At 36.3% G+C, this 24658-nt stretch overlaps 3 protein-coding genes across 3 annotated transcripts; all 3 read right to left on the minus strand.

Moving 5' to 3' along the window:
* Positions 1-911: 911 nt before the first annotated feature.
* Positions 912-9667, minus strand: LOC110922660 (protein NRT1/ PTR FAMILY 2.13). Its single transcript, XM_022166914.2, has 4 exons — positions 9491-9667; positions 9185-9402; positions 2063-2625; positions 912-1977 (listed from the first exon to the last, which is right to left on the minus strand). The coding sequence occupies exons 1-4, from the start codon at positions 9627-9629 to the stop codon at positions 1101-1103; spliced, it is 1797 nt and encodes a 598-aa protein (XP_022022606.1). The 5' UTR covers positions 9630-9667; the 3' UTR covers positions 912-1100.
* Positions 9668-21176: 11509 nt separating this feature from the next.
* On the minus strand, positions 21177-22139 carry LOC118488819 (protein FAR1-RELATED SEQUENCE 4-like). The gene is made up of 2 exons (XM_035986192.1): positions 21936-22139; positions 21177-21845 (listed from the first exon to the last, which is right to left on the minus strand). The coding sequence occupies exons 1-2, from the start codon at positions 22137-22139 to the stop codon at positions 21177-21179; spliced, it is 873 nt and encodes a 290-aa protein (XP_035842085.1).
* On the minus strand, positions 21936-23445 carry LOC110923954 (protein FAR1-RELATED SEQUENCE 5-like). Its single transcript, XM_035986828.1, has 3 exons — positions 22984-23445; positions 22616-22874; positions 21936-22503 (listed from the first exon to the last, which is right to left on the minus strand). Exons 1-3 carry the CDS (start codon positions 23301-23303, stop codon positions 22264-22266), a joined length of 819 nt encoding a protein of 272 aa, XP_035842721.1. The 5' UTR covers positions 23304-23445; the 3' UTR covers positions 21936-22263.
* Between the last annotated feature and the right edge of the window lie 1213 nt (positions 23446-24658).

Here is a 24658-nt window from a genome sequence, read left to right on the forward strand (position 1 = left end):
GAACATTAACAATCAGAAGGATTCTCGGTTAAAGCAGTAAAAAAGGAGATAATTTCGAACAGGGGAAAAAGCAATCTCCCTAACTTCGAATGGTGCAAATGGGTTCCCCTCAAATGCAATATAATGGTGTGGAGAGGTAACTTGGATATGCTAGCTACCAGAGTTAATTTGAGAAGAATTCGTGGATTTAAATTCGGTTATGTGTCCCTTTTGCAAGGAATATGAGGAAACAACGGATCGTTTATTCACTGTGTGCTCGATGGCTATTAGGGTATGGGCGACAATCAGCGCGTGGTGCAACATCCCATCAATCTTCGCTTTCAAATTCAAAGATTTATTGGATATCCATAATTCCATTCAGGTGGGGAAGAAAAAGAAAAAGATTATCCTTGGAGTGATTATTATCTTGTGTTGGAGCATTTGGAAAAGTAGAAACGAGTTGGTATTCAATCAGTCCAAGAGAAGTCATCAAGACATATGGTTGAGATCAAGTCTAGAGGTTTTAGGTGCATCAAAAATAGATCTTCATGTAAATATATTAGTTGGAAGGAATGGTGTAAGTACCCTATGTATATGTTGTAAATTTGCCCTTTGCCTGTTTGGGTCGGGGGTGCTGTTTCGTATGGCCTTTTGCCATCAAAGGTATGTTTTTAATGAAGTTTTGTTTTAAAAAGAAAGTTTGTTCAACATTGTAACACGTGATACATCTAGTCTATACGTCATATTCGACTCATAACTTGTTCTGAGATCATCTTACTCTTCTCTATAAGAAATAGTAAGATGATAATTTAGTAGTTATTTTTTAACGTCAATCAATCTTTAATTTCTTAAAATTCATAACCATATAAATATGATCATATGATACGAGTCTTTAAATAATACACAATAAACATTATAGCTAATATTTACAAAGTTATTATATACTATTTTCACAAGCAAAATTACATTGTAAAATAACTATAACCACATTCAATTCTTAAATGTACACCATATGCATACATTATATAACAACTATAACCATATTCATCTTCGGTTTTATTACAAGTAGATATTGTAACACATATATACTCTTGTACCATGTTCTACAAAGCTAAATGATATCATTTTTTTGATGCATTTAACTCAATATCCAACCCAGATTCTTCTTCAGTACTTTGGATCTTTTCCTTGAATTGATATTGAGATGAGACTAAAAGATAATAGCCCATATTCAACACCCCCAATCCAGCTATCACATAATAAAAGTAATCAACTCTGCCGACATTGATATCCGCTGTTAACCAATCGGACCGTCCATGTTTTCCGGTCACTTTATGCACCGCAGTAACTAATGCACTACTTACATAATTCGCGGTCCCAGCCATCACACAAAACATCGCATTACTGACACTTTTCATGTTATCTGGGAACTCCTTGTAATAAAATTCCAATTGGCCGAGACTGTTAAAAACCTCGGCAAATGCTATCAAGATAAGTTGTGGTGCGAGCCACATGACCGATAAGGGCGCTAGCCCGTCCGGCCGATTGTGATAAGTTGCAGAATCGCGTCTCTTTTTCTCAACTAATGCAGCAACAATCATCGCCAAGATAGAAAAACCGATGCCGATTCCCATACGTTGGAGGAGCGTAATCCCACTTTCTATTTTTGTTCTTTTTCGAAGAGATGGGACAAGGATCCTGTCATAGATTGGGAGCCATATCCCGATGGTGATCAAAGATATGACACCTATTGACCCTGCTGGTATCTGAAAGTGTGGACCAAGATGACGATCCATTTTCAGGGCTTGTGACACAGTGAAAGTCCCTTGTTGGATTGTTGTTGTGAAACAAAAAATACCCGAAACTAATATGGGAATAACTTTTATTAGGCATTTTACTTCTTCAACTTGCTGTATACTTGCCAAGTTCCAAGAACTAACTTGAGATCCATTGAGGTTTGTTTCACCGTCCAATATTATAGCTGCTTTGTTGAAGTACCTAGTTTAATGTTAAAAAACAAATTAATTAAACTTAATAAGTATAATCATATAGAATGTTTGGTATTTGAATTCTAAAAAATTACTTAAACCGATTTGTTAGAGGCAGCTTTGGGACTTGATATGTTCCTTTAGTAATAGGTGGATCATACAGTATTGCCTTTTCAACTTCAAGATTACGTTTCTTGTAAGCCGCAATAAGCGTTTGCGCGATCCCAGAGAAAATACTACCTTCGGGTTTGACATAAATATACATCTTAGTGCCCACAAAGAACAACACAATGGAGCAAGCCATGAGCATGGTTGAGATACTGAATCCCAAGACCCAACTAACCGAGTCTTGGATGTAGACCACAAGGGTCACGGCTATGAGCATGATGACAGTGAGGGTGGTGTAATACCAATTGAAGAAGCTACTGATGCCTTTCCTACCTTCATCAGTGGTTGGGTCAAATTGATCCACGCCAAATGGCATACTGCAAGGTCTTATTCCACCTGCGCCTATGGACAGGAACCCAAGGGCTAAGACCAATAAGCCAAACTGTCTACTAGTTGGACCCTGACATTGGTTGAGTAGGGCTTGTTGGTGAGCGCATGAAGGTGGCAGCAACTTTGGTAATGCCACTATTAAGGTCATGATCACCATTCCCTGTTTAAACAAAAGATTTTGTTAGGTCCCCTGTAGTGGAGCGCGAACAAGGGCATAGCGCCCATATGGAGCCCCCCACACCGCCCCCAGGGGCGCCATGAGCAAAAAAAAGAAAACCCCCGTGAAAAATTTCGCGGCGCGAGGAAGAAGGAGATTTCCACTTTGGTCCCTGCATTTTACAATTTGGTCCCTGCATTAAAACACTTTGGTCCCTGCATTTTACACTTTGGTCCCTGCATTTTACACTTTGGTTATGATGAGGTAGGGCTTTATGACTACGGCCTCAAGCCCCATAAAGCCCCGGGGTGACGTGGCATGCCACATGGCGCATAACGCCCATTTGGGGGCTTTATGACTACACATGGCCTTATGTAAGATTAAAATCATATCTATACAGACACACACACCAAAGAGTTTCTAGATTAGTGGCATGGAAGTGTATAAAGTGGTGTCTTTCTCCATGAAGTTGAGGGTTCGAGTCTGAAAATGGATATTATTGTAGAGTTAGGAGTAGAATTAGAGGGTGTGTGTCAGTCGTTGTGTTGTGTGTGTTTACGTACGTGCGTAGATACATACATACATACACACACACACACACACACACACATACATACATACATACATACGGGTGTAGTGAGAGGATCATAATGAAAACTACATATAAATGAGAAACTAGAAAACTAACTAAAAAAAGCTAAAAAACATACCATTTTTTTTTACAATTTTTTATAAAAAAAATCGCTAGTTTTTATATATAAAAAAATAAAAAAAAAATTTGTTGTACAGCACATGTGCAATATATGTGCATTATATGTGTACTACACATGTGCACTGTATCCGTAATAGTGCACATGTGCAATACAACAAAAAAAAATATTTTTTTTTTGAATTTTTTTCCATGCATAAAAAGCTGTGATTTTTTTATAAAAATTAAAAAAAAAATTGGTATGTTTTTAGGCTTTTTTAGTTAGTTTTTTGATTTTCTCATTTATACATATATATGCACATAGTTTAAGAACTTTAAAATCTTGGGTTAGATTCATTTTAGAAATATTTATTTAATCATATTTTGGATGAATATGAGGTTCGTTGGGGAAAACTAAAAAAATGGAAAACCGGGGAACACTCTTAAAAATTCAACTTAACATGTTAAAAAACAATTTTTTAAATTTTGGCGTTTTTTCTTATAAATACATGTAGAAACATTTTTAATAAAAAAAATCAAATACTAAAAATATAGAAAAATGTTTAAAAACAGTTAAAAAATATCTTATAAAATTAACTTAACATGTTAAAATCAATTTTTTTTAATTTTTTCAGCGCTTTTCCTTATAAAAATGGGTAAAAACTATTCCAATAAAAAATCATTTTTGTAATATATATATATATATATATATATATATATATATATATATATATATATATATATATATAGGGGAACGATGTATAGAAAACCCACTTTAATTTAGAAAACCCGGGAAACTCAAAGCTCCCGATGTTTTTTTTCTTGAAAAAATTTACACATGTTATATACGTGTTTTAAGGGTTTTGGGCAAAAAAAAATCAAAAAAGCGCCGAGTAGATATTTAAAAAAAAAAAATAAACAAGTTTTGGTGTAACACATGTTACATATGTGTTACACCAAAACTTGTTTATTTTTTTTAAAAATATCTACTCGGCGCTTTTTTGATTTTTTTTTTCCCAAAACCCTTAAAACATGTATATAACATGTGTAAATTTTTTCAAGAAAAAAAAAACATCGGGAGCTTTGAGTTTCCCGGGTTTTCTAAATTAAAGTGGGTTTTCTATAGATACTTACATTATATATATATATATATAGGGAGAAGATCATGCGAGAACCACCTCTTATTGTGAGAACCAATGTGAACACACCAAAAATGCCTAAAAATAGCTAAAAATCACACAAAAAAAAATTTTTAATATTTTTTATATAAAAATCGCTACTTTTCGAAGCCAAAAAAAAAATTTTTTTGCCACTAAAAGTAGCGATTTGAGCATAAAAAATATTAAAAAAAATTAGATTTTTTTTTTATTTTTTTAGATTTTTTGGGGGTTTAGTTTTTAGCATTTTAGCTTGGGTGGGGGTAGTGGGGGGTTTTAGGTTTTTGGGGGGTGGGGGAGGGGGTTTAGGTTCTTTTTTTTTTTTTGGGGGGGGGGGGGGGGGTTTAGGTTTTTTTTTGGGGGGGGGGTGGGGATTATGTTTTTTTTAGTTTTTTTAAGCTATTTTAGGTTGTGTTCACATTGGTTCTCAACGTTCTCACAATAAGGGTGGTTCTCGCATGAGCCCCTCCCTACATATATATATATATATATATATATATATATATATATATATATATATATATATATATATATTAGCCTTTTTAACAGTTTTTAAACATTTTTTAATATTTTTAGTATTTTGATTTTTTTTTTACTAAAAATGCTTCTACATGTATTTATAAGGAAAAACGCCAAAAAGATTTAAAAGAAATTGTTTTTTAACATGTTAAGTCGAATTTTTAAGTGTGTTTTCTAGTTTCCCAATGAATCATCCGCTATATATGGAGAGGATCCAATAGTGTTCCCCACTATATGTATGGGAATGATTCGTTAAAATGTGGGTTTTGCGTATGTAGCCTAAGAAGGATTGTGAAAATGACACGTGACACACCTAAGTAGGGTAGAAGGGCATTTTGGTCATAAAACACTAACTTTCACCATTTTGTTTTCTCAAAAAATATAACATAAATAATCTAACACAAAAAATCTAGTATAAAAAAATCTAGCACAAAAAAAAATCCAGCACAAAAATATAGTACAAAAAATTCAGCAAAAAAATATTATACAACATAGAAATACAACACAATTTTTTTGTGTTTTTTTAGTTTCGTATATTAAATAGCAATAGGGTACTCAAATTAAAAATAAAAAGATACTCAATTTTATGGTGCAATTTAAAAAAATGTCGTATAAAAAGTTATGAACGTTTACAAAATGAGGGAGAATATACAAATGTACGTCTTGCATGTGAAAAGAGAAAGTCACCAATTAGGTTATTTTCATCTTGTCCATTGATTTAATTAATTAAAGGATAAGATCTCTTTTTATCCTACTTAGGTAAAATTAATTTTTTATTTGATCCTACCAAAATAAACCCAAAAACAAATAAGAACCGTTCCCCACAACACCACCCAAAATCAAAAACCCCCCACCTCCCCCCCCCCCCCCCCCCCCCCCCCCACTTCCAAAAAAAAACTAAAACCCCCACCCACTCTCACCCCTTAGAAACCTAAACCCCGCACCCACCCCACCCCATGCAAGTTAAATGTTAAAAACTAAACAATAAAGCTAAATCCAAAACTAAATGCTAAAAAGTAAACCTAAAAAAGTTTTTTTTTATTATTTTTTACAATTAAATCGTGACTTTTTATTAAAAAAATATTAATAAAAAGCTATTATTTTAATGGTTTTTTTTTAAAATTGTGTGTTTTTAAGCTTTTTTTTAAGTAGTTTTAGTTGTGTTCACACTGGTTTTCACAGTTTTCGCTATAAATGATGGTTCCTAAATGATCTCTACCCGATATAACTCTTAATCAATTTAATATAGAACACTCATGTGATAAATTAACCGACAACATGGTTGATGTTTGCTTGCTTATCACTTGATGAGTATGTTCATTAGTTTTACTAATATCATATCTACCAAACAACTTGTTTGTTTAATTATTCCAAAAGATTTTTGTTGTGCGTAAATAATAACGTCCCAAAAATTACTACAAACGGAATCATAATATTACCATTAGTTGCAAACATTAATATTACCCTTGATGTATACAAGGTTGATGAAAACTAGTTTAAAATTTAAAAGATGAACAAAAGTTTATTGCTCCTTTAAATTTTAAAGTAGAAAAGTAAAAAAACAACACCGTTGCTTAATTAAAAAACCAACCAAATAAAAAGACAACGAAATAGTTAATTCGTCTTAGAATCAAATTTAAAGAAAAACATAAAACAAACTAATTGATAATTTGGTGATGTACAAGAAAAACGAATTAATTAACTCCGTCGTTATCAACTCTTAAAATTTTAAATTGTTTGGGTTGGGTTTGTCATGAAGGTGGCAAGTGGTGCACAGCCAATTAGGCCCATAGTGGGAAACGTACTAAGTCAAAAACCTCCACCATAAATATGACCAATTATTGGAATTCACTGCGTTACATGGTGGGAATTCAATCGTTATCGGTTTGTATCTTTAGGGCACTAACACCCGCAATAACACTTGAAAGAGAAAGCTCAAAAAATAAAATCGAAATATGTTCAAAAAGATATTCACACGTGTCTTACATCGGTCGCTAACGATAAAAAAACAAATACCAGTAGCGGTTCTGATAACATCGACTCCGATATTGTTTAGTCGAAATCGATTCGACTCGTTAAGATACCAATTCAACATTCGTATAAGTTATGATGCGAAAGAAAATACTCTATTTAGAATAAAACTTTGTTTTTAATAAAATCTATACCAGTATGTCAAAAAAAAAGTTAAACACAACAGAAATCATACAAATGTTTGCAAAAAATGTAACTGTTTATCTACAATTTTGACTATAAAAATATTAATTTGTTTCAGATTAATCATTTTTCACCACCACTATCCTTTATAAAATAATAATATGCTATTATGTCAAACATACAATAATAATAATAATAATAATAATAATAATAATAATAATAATAATAATAATAATAATAATAATAATAATAGTAATAGTAATAATAGTCTAACACTAATAAAAGAGTAACTTTAATGTCACATGAAATTCTTTTATAATAAAGGACTTCATCAAAATGACATGTGACAATTTATCATGCTACCTACCATATAATATAATATAATAAATATTAAGTAAATTAATATAAAGACTATTATATGATTGAATTTAATATATATTAGAAATAATCTTATATTCATAATTATATCTCTTCAATATTCTGAATTCTTAGTAATTAATATTTTTTATTTATTTACCTATACTTTAATATAATATTTATACTTTAGTAAATAAAAACAAACTTATCAAAAGAAGATGGGATAACCAAAAATTTATATACCCATCACTATTTGACGTAATCAAAAATTTAAAATGAAATTATAATAATTATTCTGTATTCAAAAATAAAATTCTTACTTCATAAACGCATCATTTAAAATGAGTAATGTTATATTATCTTTAATTTTGTATGTAAAGTTCATATTAGGGTTATATGTATTCCTATTAAAATTTATATTTATTATGTGTGATAAAGAAAGAATATGGAATATAAAAAATAATTTAAAACTTATAATCGTTATGTCCTTCAAATGCAACCAATCTCAACAATAACATATTTAAAAAAAAACTCATTCAAGTTTATATAAATGGAAAACACATTTAAATCCTCAAAGAACTCGATCAACTCCATGATTATCTTAAAGCCTTTCATTTTCTATTCTCAAACTCATACATAACATGGGTGTATAAACTAGTAATAGTAATAATAACAAGTGAGCCCAAAATGATACAAGCCAAGAAATTTTGTGGCCAAAGTAGAATAGAAGAAGCATCAACCTTATAAATTTTATTTATATTTATTTAATTAATATATTTATTTAATATTAATAACCAATATATTGATATCGCTTATCTTTATATTTATCCTTATCTTTATTTTAGTATTAATAAATTCAACTAATAATATTATAGATATCTAAATCTAATATCTAATAAATAATTAATATATTTTGAATTAATACTAAAAAAATCAGTCTTAAATTCATAAATATTAAACTAATCAAAGAATAATAAATTATTTGAAACCATATCGGGTATTATGCAGATAATAAATAAGTAGTTAACTATTAACTAGAGTTTACTTAATTAATATAATAGTTTATTCAAGTTTTCAAAAATAAAATTTTTAACTTTTTTTTAACTTATGGTGTTGTACCTCATTTACAGGGTTTTTTCATTTCTAACCCAAAACTTTTATTCTTTTCCAATTTAGACCCTTTGTTTTTTTTTTTTTTACTTTTAACCTAAAGCTTTTCATCTTTTGCAATTTAACCTCAACTCTTTTTAATTTTCAATTTTGGCCCATCATATTTTTCTTCATCCCCAAGTTTTTCGTTTCGTTCTAAATTTTGTGAGTTAATGCACCGCAATGTGCGTGTGGGGTTCAACATTTTTCATGTATTTTTTCCCGTTTGGCCCGTCGCAACACATCTATTTTTCTCCGTTTGACAAGTTCGTCGCAAAGCGCGGGTCCTGGATTGACTCAGTTATTTTTTCTATGTTATACGTTTCGGTTTAATTTCTCTGCAACGAGCGTACGTGATTCAAAGATTTTATGCCTGCTTTTCGCTCGACTTTATTTTTTACATTTTTATTTATTTTGTTTTTACGAACTTTTCCGGTGTTGGTGATCGCTGATAATGGTATAGCATTGATACTACTTGACACAGTTTTACGACAACCGCTGCAACGCAGGGGCTTAATACTAGTATAATAATAATTACCAAAAGAGAAGCAAAGGAGGAGAATGCGATGACCCAAAACTTGCCAACATAGGCATCCGAGATGAAGGCACCGACTAGGGGGGTGAAATTCGTAATTCCAGACCAAATGTTGATTAGGTTAGACGCTGATACTTGGTTCATGTGGAATACCGTCATTAGAAACACCGTAAAGTTGGCTACCAACCCAATTGAAGCAAGTCTCTCAAAAGATTCATTTCCTACGCATAGTTTTCAATTTTTTAAAAGTGGTGATAAAAGATTCACCGAACGTAGGTATTAATGAAGTGGATATAATAAAACTAGTACCTAAAATATAAGGCATTGACTTCCAACCACCAGGCTTTCTTTGGATGGACTTTTGTTGTGGCGGAGAGCTGTGGTGATGAGCTTTTCCGACTTCATCTTCCAGCAAAGAAGGCGGTGGCATTGATCTTGAAGAAGACATGGAAAACACTTGATAAAAGCTTAGTTGCTTGTTGTTTTCTCACAAGTATCCTGTCCACTTCCGCTTCATCATCATCTATTTATAATTCCCATGAGTCACATGACACAATTATTGGTTTCTATGGATAAAAAGACACAAATAGGTTTTTTTTTTTTTTCTTTTATCCATCCTCTATCTAATAAATCTCATGGTTTGGATCATTTTGATAGTTTAAATCAAATGTTTTATTTTTTAAATGTGGGTTCAAAAAGGTTTTATCGTTGCCATTTTAGTCCACTAGGCTAACTTCATCCATTATTTATATTAACGAGAAGGACAATTTGTTCATTTTATATGACCGAATTACCCTTCTAGTTAATAAATTACATATAAAATGACCTAATTGCCTTTTTCATTAACAGAAAAAATGGATGAAGTTAACCACTGGACTAAAATAGCAACGATGGAACTTTTTTGGACTCACAGGCAAAAATGCAACCTTTGACTGAACTGGTAAAATGACCCAAACCACAATGACTAAAATGGCATTTAACTCCTAATAAAATAAATAATTTTCTACACGACGGGTATGTTTGGCATGGAGCTTCTAGCTTTAAGCTTTTAAGAAAATGCTCCTACCCAATAAATGAAGCTTTTAGGTTAGGAGGTTGAAGCTTTTGGTTGAACCCTCCTACTAATAGCATTTAGAAGGAGCTACAAGCTTTTAGTGAAAAATGACTATTTTAACCTCTAAAGATAATGAACTTTTTAATGCACAAACTTTTTAAATTTTTAGTTATGTCAATTTTAGTCATTTTATACATTTTATTAAAAGCTCCAGCTACTCTGCCAAACACCAAATATATCTAAAAAACTACAGCTACCAGCTACAGCTACCAGCTTCCAGCCATCAGCCACTAGCTACCAGTTTCTAGACACCAACTAGTTTTGCCAAATATACCCGACATGTGTTTAGCACCTTTGTCACATGACATATTTTAAGCACTATTTTTACATTTTAGAAAAATAAAGGTAACATAATATGTATATGGACGCATGTCATATTGTAATTGAAGTAGTTTTTGCCTCGCCCGCGTTGCGGGCAATAAGCTGAATATTTCTCTCTTATAACATGTATGTATGTCTGTACAGAGGGCAAAATCATAAATTATATTTTGAAATGGAGACGAAATCATAATTTTAAACTGAGAGCAAAATCATAATTTTGAGCTAGGGGGAAAATATAATTTTATTTTGAACTGCGGGCAAAAACGTAATTTTAAGCTGAGGGCAGAATCGTAATTTTGAGCTAGAGGAAAAAACAATTTTTTTTTAAACTGGGTGCAAAAACGTAATTTTAAAAGGAGGGCGAAACCGTAATTTGAAACTGGGAACAAAATTAAAAGTGAATTTGTGAACCGAGGGAAAAAGAGTAATTTTAAGCTAGGGGCAAAATTATTTTATTTTGAGCTAGGGGCAAAAACGTAATTTTAAACAAAGGATGAAAGTGTAATTTTAAACTAAAAATAAAATTAAATTAAAAATAAGTTGGTCCGATAGAGAAGTGTTAGGCAAGCTGTCTGACACTATTCTCCTAACTTAGAAATATTTGCCTGGCACTATTCACCTAACTTAGAAATGTATATGTAGGAAATGTTTTATTGTTTAGGAAAAATTATTTATTTGTTAAATTAGGAAATTTAGGAAAAATTCATCTTAAGCATTAAGTGAGAACAACTACTAAGAATTTGTTTTTTTTTTTGTTTTTTTTTTTTTTTGAGTAAATTACAAGTTTTGTCTTTTATGTTTGTTCTAAATTTCAGGCGTTGTCCTTTACCTTTAAAATTGATGAGTTTTATCTTTAATGTTTCGAAATCTTGTACGTTATGTCTTTTAGGGCAAACCCAGTTATAATTTTCAGTTAAGTTATGTCATGTGCATTGCACATGAGGGTAGAACGGTCATTTCACTTCCCCACTTATCTTTCCCCCTTTTTAATACCCTAATTTACTTCCTCTTTCATCTTCAACCTTCATACTCATCATCTGAATCATCATCCCCCTTTATTTTCAGTTTGGATAATCATAATCTGTGTTCCGGGGTGTGCTAAATTTATGTAAAAAGATTATATATAATCAATCTGTATTTTGATAGAAAAGTCATAATAAGATTTGGAAAAATGGGGTGTCTCTGTTCTCTAGCAAACACCGGCAGCAAACACGCAAAAATAATATTTGTTACAAGATTCATGACCCAAAAAATCTTTAGTGACTTTATGTTTCTCTCGACAAAACTTAAAGCCCAATTACCTGCAATTACTTTTCTTTCCGATTCACCCACTTTCACATCACCTGTAACCTAATTTAAAACCATCGCAGAGGTAAGGGGTTGGTTAGGCTGCTCAGATCTAAAAACCACGTCGCAGATCTGCTCAGATCTAAAAGCCCTATCGCATAGAAGACTTGGGTGCGGCTGTTGTCAACATCGTCGGAGTAGAATTAGTGATAGCCAGCCGCGAGGCATGGATCGATGGGTTTGATTTGTGGTTGAATGTAATATATATATGGATTGATGGGTTTCAATGGGAATACGTCGGAGCAGAATTAATGATAGCAAGCGAACACATCGGAGCGGACCGTAGTCAGGCTGATTCGTGGTGGTGGATGGTGGTGTGGGCGCGTGGGTGGGTGGGTGGGTGGGTAGGTGGTGGTGGATGATGGTGGTGGTGATAAGTGGAAGAGATACAGAGAGAGATGGGGGGGTGTAAAAAAACTTGTAATTCACGCTTGTTAATATATATATATATATATATATATAGGGCTTGGCTATATAAGAAACTCTATCTTTTAAAGAAAACTATGGAAACCCATTGTGAACCATTGATTAGCTTACATCAAACTTGATCAATGGCTATGATTATTTTGGTATGAATAAAATTAAAAAGAAATGAAAGTACTGCCATTAGTACCAGTGAAGGGCATTTTCGGAAGTCAACAAACACATTGGAAAACAGAAATCACTGCCATGCAGTAGCCGTCTAATCAAGAACTGCAAACAAAATTCAAATTTTTTTCTTCTTTATGTTCAACCCATTATACTCATTACTCCCCTGTTCATGTTTCTCTCTCGTCAAAAACAAACATTGAAAACCTACTTCCGGAACCCTAACACAGTAGCCGATAGTGTCGATCTTGGATAATGAGGAAGTCGTTCATAATATTGTCGTCGTCGGTGAAGCTCAAACGATTAAGGAAGATTAAGAGTTCTATTAAAAGGTTAGTTGTTGTAATCGGTCATGTAAAAGGAGGTTTTGTTCAACCGATTTATCGGAAAATGGCAGTTGAGTTTGTTGTCTTTTATATATGTAGGTCTTCGAAACACAGATTAGGGCAAAAAAGGTCTGAGAGCCGGAGTGTTGTGATTATATCCGACGAACCTAAGCCAGGACCTTCCAAACAACAATCTGACTTTGGTCCGACCCAACGGGAGTTAGGTTAGAATTGTTATGTCTATGAACCTTTAACATAGTTGAAGGTGATCTATATATGGATAGTGTGTTGGATAAGAAATTGTGCATAACAGAATTTTGTTGGCTGCGTTGCAGTGTATGATGATACCGATAGTGTGTCACCAAGCCATGGGAAAAGACGGAAAACAGGTAACAGTTAACCAGTAATATTGTTTATAATTTGTATAATTTCTTGTTGGACTAATCGTTTTCGTTACGAATCTATCGGTGCTAAATGAAGGTTGTGTGTAAAGCAAACGGGGACATAACAAAAATCACAATGGTAAGTTCCTTTTGTTACAATAGCGGCTATTTGCGTATCCAGTTAAATCTGAGTAACATGTTTGAAACTGTAGGGAAGAAAAGCATTGCCGGGGACAGTTCTGGGTGTGGTAATAAAAGAAAACGTGGTTAGTTAAATATTGTTGGCTTTGATTAACATGTGTTAATTGGGCATGACCTTGAAAATTCGCTAACATGTGATAATTGGCAGGGGAAAAGAACAGCGCCGATGATAATTCTGGCAATGTAATGCGAAGAAACTGTGGTTAGTTAATTTTTAAGCCCTTCAAATTTTTGGATGTTAGAAATGAAAATTTGTTACATGTTTTAACGTAGCTAATCAATGTTACCGTTTGTGTTAGAAAGATGTTGTCATAGGTGGTTGTAAAGTAGACTAATTTTTTGGGTTCCTGTGGTTTCGTATAAAATGTTATTTCAGTAAGTAGGGCAGAAGTGACGGCTACATCGAAAGGTGGGACGTTAAGGACCAAAAATAAGAAGGGTTCGGAGGACAATGTGAAAGGTGAAGCAGGGAAGCGAAAGGTAGTTGGTAACAAACCGGAAAAGGTTCAGAAAGCCCGTAAGCGAGCAAAGAAGGATGAATTTCCGGGTATAAGGACAAGATCTGCACCACTGCAGTTTTATAAGTGTGTACGGGCATTGACAGAACAACAACGTGACGCAGTCAGGCAAATGGGCTTTGGTCGTTTGCTTACTTTCAGCGTTGATGGTTTGCCGGCTAAGTTAGGTTATTTTGTTGTGGACAATTTTAATCCCGATAAGATGGTGATATGTACGCCTGCTGGTGATATCAAGGTGAATAGGAAAGTGATACATAAGTTATTAGGGATTCCGACTGGTGGACAAAAGATTAGTTCGATTGATAAGCTGCCGATGCTGATTGATGCCATTGCGGATTGGAGGGCGAGATACCCGGGTGTAATGGTGCCTCCAACACAGATGGTGAAAATGATAGATGAGTCCGATGGCGAAGACAGTTTTGATTTCAGGATGGATTTTGTAATGTGTTTTGTGGCAGTGTTGGTTGATTGTCATAAACAAAGTTGTTTACGGGAAGAAATCTTAGAGCATCTGGATGACGAAATGGACTTTGCAACAATAGACTGGTGTAACCTAGTTGTAGATAAGCTGAGAACTTGCAAAGATACCTGGAATCGGCTTGACCCACAAAGTTTCTTCGTCGGTCCTCTCACGATTCTGATGGTAAGTGTACTTTTAATTATTTTAGATAATTAACATGTGTTAGAATACTTGATTTTGCCGGGCTGAACGGATCGTTATTTCTTGTAGTAGTTGTACGTTGATAGCATTGAGTGCACGAGGATGGAGGTAGACAAGGCGGTGTGTCCTTTAGCTTTTTGGAACTTGAAAAGATTGCGAGAGAGAGAAAGGCTTGAAATACTTGCTGGTGGGTTTGGACTGGGACGGTTTAAAGGATTAACACGTCCCAGAAACTATAACGTGGAACACTGGGCAAGTAAAGAGGTAAAGTTATATGCTCTAACATGTGTTTTTTACAATTAGTATATAATCTTGGTATCAAAATGTTGAAAAACTATTTTCAACAGGAGAGGTTGACGATGGTACGACAGTTAATAAATGTGACAAAGAAGAACAAAGTCAAAATAGAGGGTATGTTAGAATCTCTGTTGGTGGAGAGCCACGAAGACGAGGAAGTACAAACGTTGAAGGCAACGTTTGAAAGTATGTTTGAGAAGAAAGTTAGTGAAAGTGAGGATCACGATGAAGCGGTAGATTTAGCGTCGCACAAGATCAATTCGGTGTTGGAAGATTTGAAAAATGATCAAAGAATTCACATCAACGAGGGAGAGAAAGAACGCTGGTTAGTAACTGTTATTCTTTGTGTTATTTAGTTTAATAATTTGGAATCCATTTATCGATGTGCAAACGATTTCGTAGGGGATGGCGTGGATGACGATTTTTCGGATGGGTCGCCAATAGCTAGCTTGTACAGGAAGTCACTTATTCGGCAAAACAAAAAAATCAGTAAAAGTAGATTGAAAGAAGTAGGATCTTCAGCAATAGACTTTGATGCCCCAGAAGGTGTGTTGATAATGTTTCTGAAATGAACACTGAACCACGTGTTAATGTGATACCTGTTGTGTTGGTTATCATTCTTAAAGTGATCACTGTAACACTTTTTACGGTATGGCAACCTGTATTGACTGACATATGTTTTTGGGGTTACAGCTGATGTTGCGGGCCAATCAATCGTAGATGATGGTGGAAAAGACTATGCTGAAAAGATGGAAGATGGTGTAAAGTCGGGTCAGGTGAGGAGATCTGCTAGACTCGGGAAGTTAAAGCATGTTAGTGAGATAGAAGAAGGGTTTGTGACCCCAAAAAGACGAAAGACAAATATGAAGTTTGGTGGACAAGACACGGATGGTGGTAAAGAAACAGGTAAATTGTTACATGTATTACCATTTTAAGAGTACGTTTATATCGCGAAAAGAGTTTATGTCCCTGTACTATAGGTTATGGAATGAAATGTGTAGTGTAACACATGTTAATGTGATAACGATCGTAAAGTTTAACATTTTATTGTGGTTGCAGCTGATGTTGCGGGGGAATCAAGCGTACTTGGTGATGGAACTGAGTGTACCGGAGCACTGGAAGAAGGTGGTATGTCGTTACGGGTAAGGAGATCTCCCCGTCTGAGGAAGTTAAAGGATGCTCCTGAAATGGAAGCAGGCTTTGTGACCCCAAATTGCCGGAAGACAAAAATAAAGATTGATGGGGAAAAAACGGATGATGGCAACGAATCAGGTAAACTGTAACATGTGTTACCAGTTTCATCGTACATTTAGATTTAGAAGTACACGTTGACGGTGACGCGTAGTTTGTTGCTCGTTAAAATTTATTACCCTCTAATATGCGTACGTGTCTGAAACCCATTTATTATTAATGTGATGTTATAGGGTTCAACAAGACTGAGAAGCAACGGGAAGAGAGAGAACTGGGGTGTAGTGAAGTTGGGGAAGAAACAAATCAAGGCGTCCAAGGTGATAAGGTTGTTCATGATGCTGGTAATTCAAGTGGAGGTGACTGTAGTATGGGTGGGGCCGAAGATAATAAAAGAGCAGGAAGCGGGGATAAAAGTGATGTTGAAGAAGTGCATAAGCCGTTGGGTTTAATGCGTGCAATACTGCGTATTAAAGCAGCAGAAGTGCATGGTGCACGTGGTAGTTCCCGTACCCTTTCAGAATGTCTGATTTTAAAAGTGTGCTGTATTACTTTATTCGTTTTAACATGTGTCATCTTGTTTTGACAGATGACCGTGGTTCGGACATGCAGTTTGTTAGTAAAGATGAATATAGAGTGGATACAGACAATAAAGTGGCTGCGAATGACAATGATCACCAGAACACCGATCTAGAAGCGAATGACGCCAAAAAGGATGAGATTTACGAAGCACGGTTTATCTGTGATCAAGAGGTAGCCAAAATGGTCGAGATGGAGGTTAAGGATAGCGAACAGGTTGAAGGGAATGAGAATGAAGGTAATCTTCGGAAACCGTTTTATTTGTTTAGCCATGTTTAGCCATGTCTAATTTATTCGAAACTGTTTATGCAACTTCAGATAGTAAGATTGAGAATGAAGTTAGGGCTGCAACTGATGGAAGTAAAGAAGAAAGTGGTGGCATCGTGTTTGCATCTGTGGAAGGTGCTGTCAATGATAAGGACGAACATGTGGTTCTGGATGGCAAAGACAAGGGGGCTGTTGATGAGTGTGACCGTGATTTTAACGGTAATTATTTATGCAGCTTCCGGTACTAAGTTGTGCATGAGATGTGATAAGAATGTTTTATGCAGCTGAAAAAGGTAATATTGAGCATGATGGGCTGCATTCAACTGATGTAAATATTCAAAAATGCATTAGCGCGGTGGTAGACTCTGTCGCAGGTGCAGCTTTCGATAAGGCTCAGGATGTCGATGGTAAAGGGAAAGCGGCTGAAGAGGTGTGGCAGCCGGAAAAGAACGGTAAAGATTTTCATGCTCTAACATGTGTTAACTGCTTCCCTACCTGTATCATTTAGATAGTTAACATGTGTTAATCATATAAACAGTGTGCGAAGGCGATACGTTTTTTGATGAATGTAATTTAGATGGCCCTAATTGGAGTCTTGGAATGACACAAATTAGGGGTGAATTGGACGTGTCACAGAAAATCGGTACGATAGAGCATTAAACAAAATCAGCACCTTCTGGGTTAGTAGGAGTCATTTATAATATACTTATTTGCATCAAACGTGCAGGTTGCACAAGTGGGAAGGTGGATGAGATGGCTGGTACAGAAACAGTGCTGGAGCGTTCCGGTGAGCTGAAATACATTCATTTACTGTGAAAAGTGTTATATTCGTTACCGCGTTACGTGAGTTATTTATTTTATATGTTTTAGGCGATATGGAGGCCACCACAGACTTGAGTATGGTTATAATGGTAGAACCAGTTAGCTCCTATGACCCGCCAATTGCAATCCACAAGGGGAAAACTGGTCTGGAATTTTATGGGGGTGATATGAATGAGGTGGAGGACAATATGCCGCTTGCAAACCGTGTGCGTATGTTGGCTGAGTTGGGGGGCCAAAAAAGGAAGCTCCCTTTTCGAGAGAAAGTGGCAGCGGAACCAACAGATCACCTTACTATATAAGGTCTGTTGACATGGGTCAGCCAATAACTAAGAAGGAGGCAAATCTGTTGGAGTACATATACGCTGATGAAAGCCCAATGCACTTTTTAAATGGGCATTCTCGTAGGAAGCGGGCAATGGAGGCAAACGTGTAAGTAGAACTGCAATGTGTTTTATTGTTGTATAATAATAGTGTAAACCATGAACCAAGTTCCACACTAGTTAATTGGTTATATTTTGGTTTTTTACGCAGGAGGGAACAGGGTTCGTTGTCGGTTGTTGATGTAGATAGTCCGATACACATGGCTGTGTAAGTAGGGGGGTCACCGTAGCATAAATTAGTTAAATAAAAAATAACATGTGTTAAAGTATGCAATTTAATTTATAATTTGTACATCTGAAACCAGGGAGTTGCTGCTTAGAAGCCCTACCCATGTAGAAGCGTCTCGGGCTATGTTCAAGAGTTTAAACGTTGGCAATGAGGTGTCAGATGGTATTATTCACTGTTGGGCGGATGTGCTAAACTTCCAAGAGAAACGGAAATCACGGGAGGCTTACAATAGGCAATTCTTTGGTACTAAAGTTGTGGTGAGTGTCATGTATATAGAGATTACAGTGTGGCGAGTTTTTGACCTTATTAATTTCTCTGTTGTGCTTAAAGTTTCCGTGGATGCTAACAACTGAGGAAGGTGGCGTCGAGGCGCGGATGCACAAGTTTCGGCTTGGAATAAAAGGTGCGGTTAACAGCGGTGAAAATGTTCCTGACTTTCGAAATCACGACATTGTTTTCTTCCCGATATTGGAGCACAAACACTTTTACTTGCTAGTGTTTGAGTTACGCGACCCCGGAATTTATGTCGTTGATAATGACAAAGCCCGCCAAGGTCAGTTGATAGAAGATAGTGTCTACTACCTCCACAAGGACACAGCATATAAGATCGTAAGTTATTAAACTGACCATTGTTGAACAAAAAGTGTGATAATATTGAGGATCTGTTTTTTTATTGAGCATGGCTTGTATATGTGTATGCAGAAAGATATGTTTGTGCAATACCTTCGGGAGGTTGGGAATCCGCGAGCCGATGACATAGACTACTGCAACATCCAGCGTATGCCGGTTCCTTGGGCGACCACCGCAAACACAACTGATTGTGGGGTCTTCTTGATGCGACACATGGAGTGCTACATGGGGAAAAACAAAAGTTTTAACTGTGGGTTCAGCATGAGTGGGGCGAGGAAGATGGCGGAGGTGCGAAAGTTGAGAAAGAGGTATGCTGCGCACATCTTATGTTCGGAGGTGAATGTGCTGCTGCCAAAAATCAAGCAGGATTGCCGAATAGACTAACACGTGTTAGGGGGTGAAATGGTAGTTACTGTAGCACCAGTGGGCTTTAAATGCGCCAGCTTTGTTTTTGGATATGTAATGTACTTTGATTTGGGGATGTTGCTTTAAACTTATTGCGGGGTTGGTGTTTTGTTGGGTATGGCATCGTCACGATGTCTTTTTGGGGATAGACTATCTATATGAAATCTGATGTTTAGTAACTTGGTAATTGTATACTCTAAAGAATATTGATGTGTTGTTGGATGTGTTAGAATATTATTAATGTAGTTGATGGAAGTAGTTGATAATGTTTTAGATGAGGTTGTTTTAAATAATATAATGGTACGTGTAACATTATAGAAAATGAGAAAATGCTGCTTCCTGTTTCCAAGGGGACCACTATTTCTAAAAATGTAGTAGGAATATTGGAAATTGGGGAAAGTAGGTGGCAGAAGTCTACAAACATAGGGGTTGGTGTCTATAAAACAACTTTATTGGAAAAGGGCCCCTTATGGTCACATCAAAGTCAAGTCACAAAGACCTATATTAAATGTACCCAGGGAAAACCTCTATAAGTAGTGTAATGAAGAACCAAAGTCATATTCTGTAATACTTCACCAGTTCAGTAAACCATAAACTGTTAGCGGTTCAAAAGTGTTGTAATGTGATGGACCCTTGTAAAGGTAAGGTCACGGATACCCAACCAGGCATGGAGGAGCGGAAGCAAAAGGGGAAGGAAGCATGTGAGGGCCGGTACGGGGTGTGCTACGAAAGAAAAGTGTCTCACAAGAAGCGAGAAGACGGGAAAACTGGAGTAGGTTCTGGTGACGATGCTTCAGATAGCGGAACCAAAAATGTAGCTGATGTAGCTGGTGTGTCGCAAGAAACATCATGCCGTAGGGAACACGTTGTTCCAGAAGCTGAAAAGTTGAAGGGGCTACCAAATGAGTTGGTTAGGTTGCTGACGGATCCAGACCATGAATTATGTGGTTGCCCGTTGTGTCCATACTCACCCGAAACAATCCAGTCCTGGTGTTACCATGACCCATGGGAGAGTGAGCGCAGCCCATCTCCTCTGTACTTTCATGATGAGGAATTTGCCACATCATGATGAAAAGCTTGTTAGAGATGGAGTATAATAAGGGGTAGTTAGTATGTTGAAAGTGGTTGAAGATGTGTTAACCTGATGACCCTATGTTTTAACAAAACGACATACCAATGTCGTTTTGTTGGTATTTTATTATGTTTTTTTTTGGCAATCGGTTGATGTCATTTCTCGGTAGTCGATCAATTGTTTTAGACGCGGGGGTGTAACCTATTGGTAGAATGTGTGGTTAAGTTGGCTAGACGTGAAGTTTAATTCTATAACCTGATGTGGTTTAATATATAAGCTGTTGGTGTGGTTAACACAGATTGTTTTGATCCTTTCCAGTTAAAAGAACCAACAATTATGGGGGCTAACATGTGTTAAGCATCTGTTTTTATGCCATGGTAAAAAATAAAAAACAAAAACACAATTATCAATGCAGATAATATTAAGATAAGCCCATTAATAGCAAACAGAGGTCCCCAAAAAAGTAGGGCTACAAACACAAAAGTGGCCAAGGCCATAGAGTTTCTTACAATCCTATTTATGATAAATGGGATCAAAATAGTTCCACCTTCTTACACACCTAACAGAGAAGAGCAGGAGGATGTCAAAAGGCTGTTACATGTGTGTAAGAAGGCCAAAATGAAGAGAGTCTCCCATTACATAGTACTAGAAAACGACAATAAAGATTTTAATCAGAGGGTGAGGCACCAGTGGCGGTCTGCCTTTGTTGTTCAGCAGCTGCCTTTGCTGCTTTCATTGCAGCCACCTTAACGCAGTTGCGTGAGTCATGGTCGTCGACATACAGACCACAACGCTTGCATAAACGAAGCTGCTTTGGACGTTTTGGTGATTTTGCCTTTGCCTTCTCATCGGGCCCAGAAATGCGAGTATGAGTACCACATCCTTTATTGCGTGCAACTTCTGGATTAGCAACTTCGACTGGAATGTTGATTGGCTGCCCAACTATTTCTTCCATTTCACACTCGTTTGATTCATTTTGAATTGTAGACAATGGTTGCTTGGAAAGCACATTGATCTTGAAATCCCTGAGTTGGTCAACCAATTTTGCCAACGAATCCTCATTGGTTCTGGCCACATCAACGCATTCAGTAACGAGGTCGAGGATTTCATTCCGCATAACAGACGGTGCGTGTGGGTTGACTCCGTATCGGCTGGAAATTGAAAAAACCTGTTTGGGGAGGGCATCTCGACGCCACCTATCGTTTATGTATTGGGGTGGAATCCTTTCAACATTTTTCAATCGATAGACGCAAAAGACATGGCGACACAAATATCCGATACGTGTGAAATTCCTGCATGAGCAACTGGCGGATTGGTCTACAGTGTTATAAGTAACCTGTTTTGAACATAGTCAGCAAAAAAAAGCCCTTTAGATCTAACATATGTTAGAAGATGGGTAATAATGAAATTGCCTAACATGTGTTACCTGATAGACATTTGTGATGTTGTTCCTTTTATCCAAATGAGTGACGTCTATCAAAAGACTGGAATCGCTGGACTCGGTTTGGTTTGTGATGTAGCATAAAAACTTCCCTTTAATTATCTCTTTTTGAACTTGCGCAAAAACAGCGTTTGTGTAAATGGCAAACGCGTGCTGTTCTATCGCTAAATCAGTATTGCCAGTGAACATCGTGGATGAGGTTTTGTACTCCGATACACGTTGCCGATATCGTTGGCTGTCTACCCTATTTTCAAAGCACATCATAAATTGTACAAGGGTGTTTGCGCTTGTTGAGTTGACCTTGAAGGCAGCGTTAGAGCTTTCGCAATGTGGTATTCATTAAGCAACACATGGGCAGTTCCCTGAAGTACGCTGGTACCCAAAGATGTTTGATGTTGTACATGTCTTTCAACCAGCTGTGGTCTTGAAGTCCAAATGTTTGTAGGAGGTCATTCCAGCGGGACTCAAACGTTTCAGGTTTGATATAAACATTCCAAACCAACCGGTGAATGCAGGACCGAAGATCAGTGTTATCGAGAACGTCCGCAGAGATCTGAAAAAGTGAATAGTTACTAACACGTGTTAGATTAAAACAGTTTGAAAAGACATATAAAAATCCTGTTATGTTGAATAACACATGTTAAGGGCTAACAAATTAAGCTAACCTTGGAGGGTAGTTTTTTCATTATATGCCACATGCATAGACGGTGTCGTGATTCGGTAAAGACCATAGGAACAGCTTGTAGCATGGATGGGTCTTGATCACTCAGCACGAGAGTTGGTTGAGTACCGTGTGCCTTCAAGAAAGCCTTAAGCAACCACACATAAGATTCAATGGACTCGGTTGATATCAAACCCGCCCCAAATGTAACACATTGGAAATGATGATCCACACCCGTGAATGGCACAAAAACCATCTTGTACCTATGAATAAAAAATTGATTTGATGTTAACAAAATGTAAAACTTTTTTGGGTTAGGGTTGTATACTTGGGGATCAGGCCTAACACATGTTAATGGGGGGGGGGACTAACCTGTTAGTGCTGTAAGTTGCGTCAAACGCGAGGACATCGCCAAAAGCTTTGTAGTTTATCTTTGAAATCTCATCAGCCCAGAATACAGAAGACAACTTTCCATTTGATACAGTGTAATCAAAATAGAAGTTGGGTAGGTTGTCAAAGCGCTCACGCAGGCGTTCAAGGAAAACTTGTGCGTCGCGTTCACCAATAAAAATTCGCAACTGGTGGCTAAAGTTTTTAAAATCCACCGGAGTCCCATTGACATTGTGATGCCCTCCTTTTAAAGCTACAAGACATCTATAAGCTCTCATGGGTCCGATACGGTTTAGACTCATATTGTGAATGAATTGTTTGGTGGAGAATGACAGCTTCCGTGATATCTTGCTAAGATCACGGTTGTAACTCTCAACAAGTTCATGATTATGAATATCATTGAAACTCAGAACTGTGTATGAATCATTCGAGATTGAGACTAGTATGCTTACCTTACAGTCACACCATGTGAAGTTGGTCCTCCGGTGCTTAACAGAAGATTCATCTAGGGTGTCAAAAGTCCTCTTGGGTTGTGGTTTTCCATATTTTGAGCATCGAAGATACTTGTGTGTGGGAATTCCATTCCAGACTTTAGTTTGCCCTTTTTTTACAGAAAAACCTGCTTCAAACGCATAAAGTTCATACATGGAAAGAACATCCGCAAAAGTTGGATAAGATTTCCCACACACTGGTATGAACTTATCAGCGACGTTAGGAATCCAGTAATGGGTTCCCTGAGGGGTATCAAAAACGAAGTATGGATTCGATGGCCCTGCATCATAAAACGAAAAAGGTTAGGAATCTGCTATACATGGCATGACAAAAGGTTAGAAATCTGTGATATAAGAATAAAGTGGGCTCCCATGTAATATACAACCGTCTAACTGGCCGCGTGATGATTCAGCAAACAGAGAAGGACCATGAGATGATCCAGAAACAGCACCAGGCATGAGCTGCATATGGGAATCTTGGGATGCTACATGTGAACATTATGGAATATGTTTGAACAATGCGACATCTGGGGAAGAAAAGTACAAAACCAGTGTATAGAAAAAACAAACCTTCTTGATTATCCATAACCTGGTCATCATTAAAAGCGCTGTTCATGAAATTGTTGGAGATCACAACATCCGGGGATCTAACAGGGGCTTCAGATGATCGCGAACAATCAACAGGCATATAAGTGTATACAGAAGCTTCGAATGGAACAGGTGAACATGGCCATGCAGTATAGTTTGGATTATTCGATTAAAAAGTTGTAAAAGACAAAAAAAACAGAACTTCGAGAACAGCTAAGTTACATAAATGGACAAACCTAGAGCATTAAATTCCTCATCATTTTGGAAGTCGCTGCTAAAGAACCGGTTGGGAAACTATGGACCGGCGACATTAACTCGGAGGTTGGTGGATTTGTCTCCATGGATATTAATGGAGAAATGATAATTTGGAGTAGAAGATGACAATGGTACTTCTGTTGAAGAATATATAAAATGAAAAATTGTAAAAGAAATATGGGGGTGGGTAAATTGTACAAATGAGTTGATGTGCATTAAATGATCATGTCAATTCAAATGGGGGAAAATATCTTGAGTTGCATAAATTACAAATATAACCTTGGAAGCAAAAAGTAACAGGAAGTGTGGGAGGGCTACGTGGC

The sequence above is a fragment of the Helianthus annuus genome, chromosome 17 (assembly GCF_002127325.2).
Source record: "Helianthus annuus cultivar XRQ/B chromosome 17, HanXRQr2.0-SUNRISE, whole genome shotgun sequence".
Classification (NCBI taxonomy): domain Eukaryota; kingdom Viridiplantae; phylum Streptophyta; class Magnoliopsida; order Asterales; family Asteraceae; genus Helianthus; species Helianthus annuus.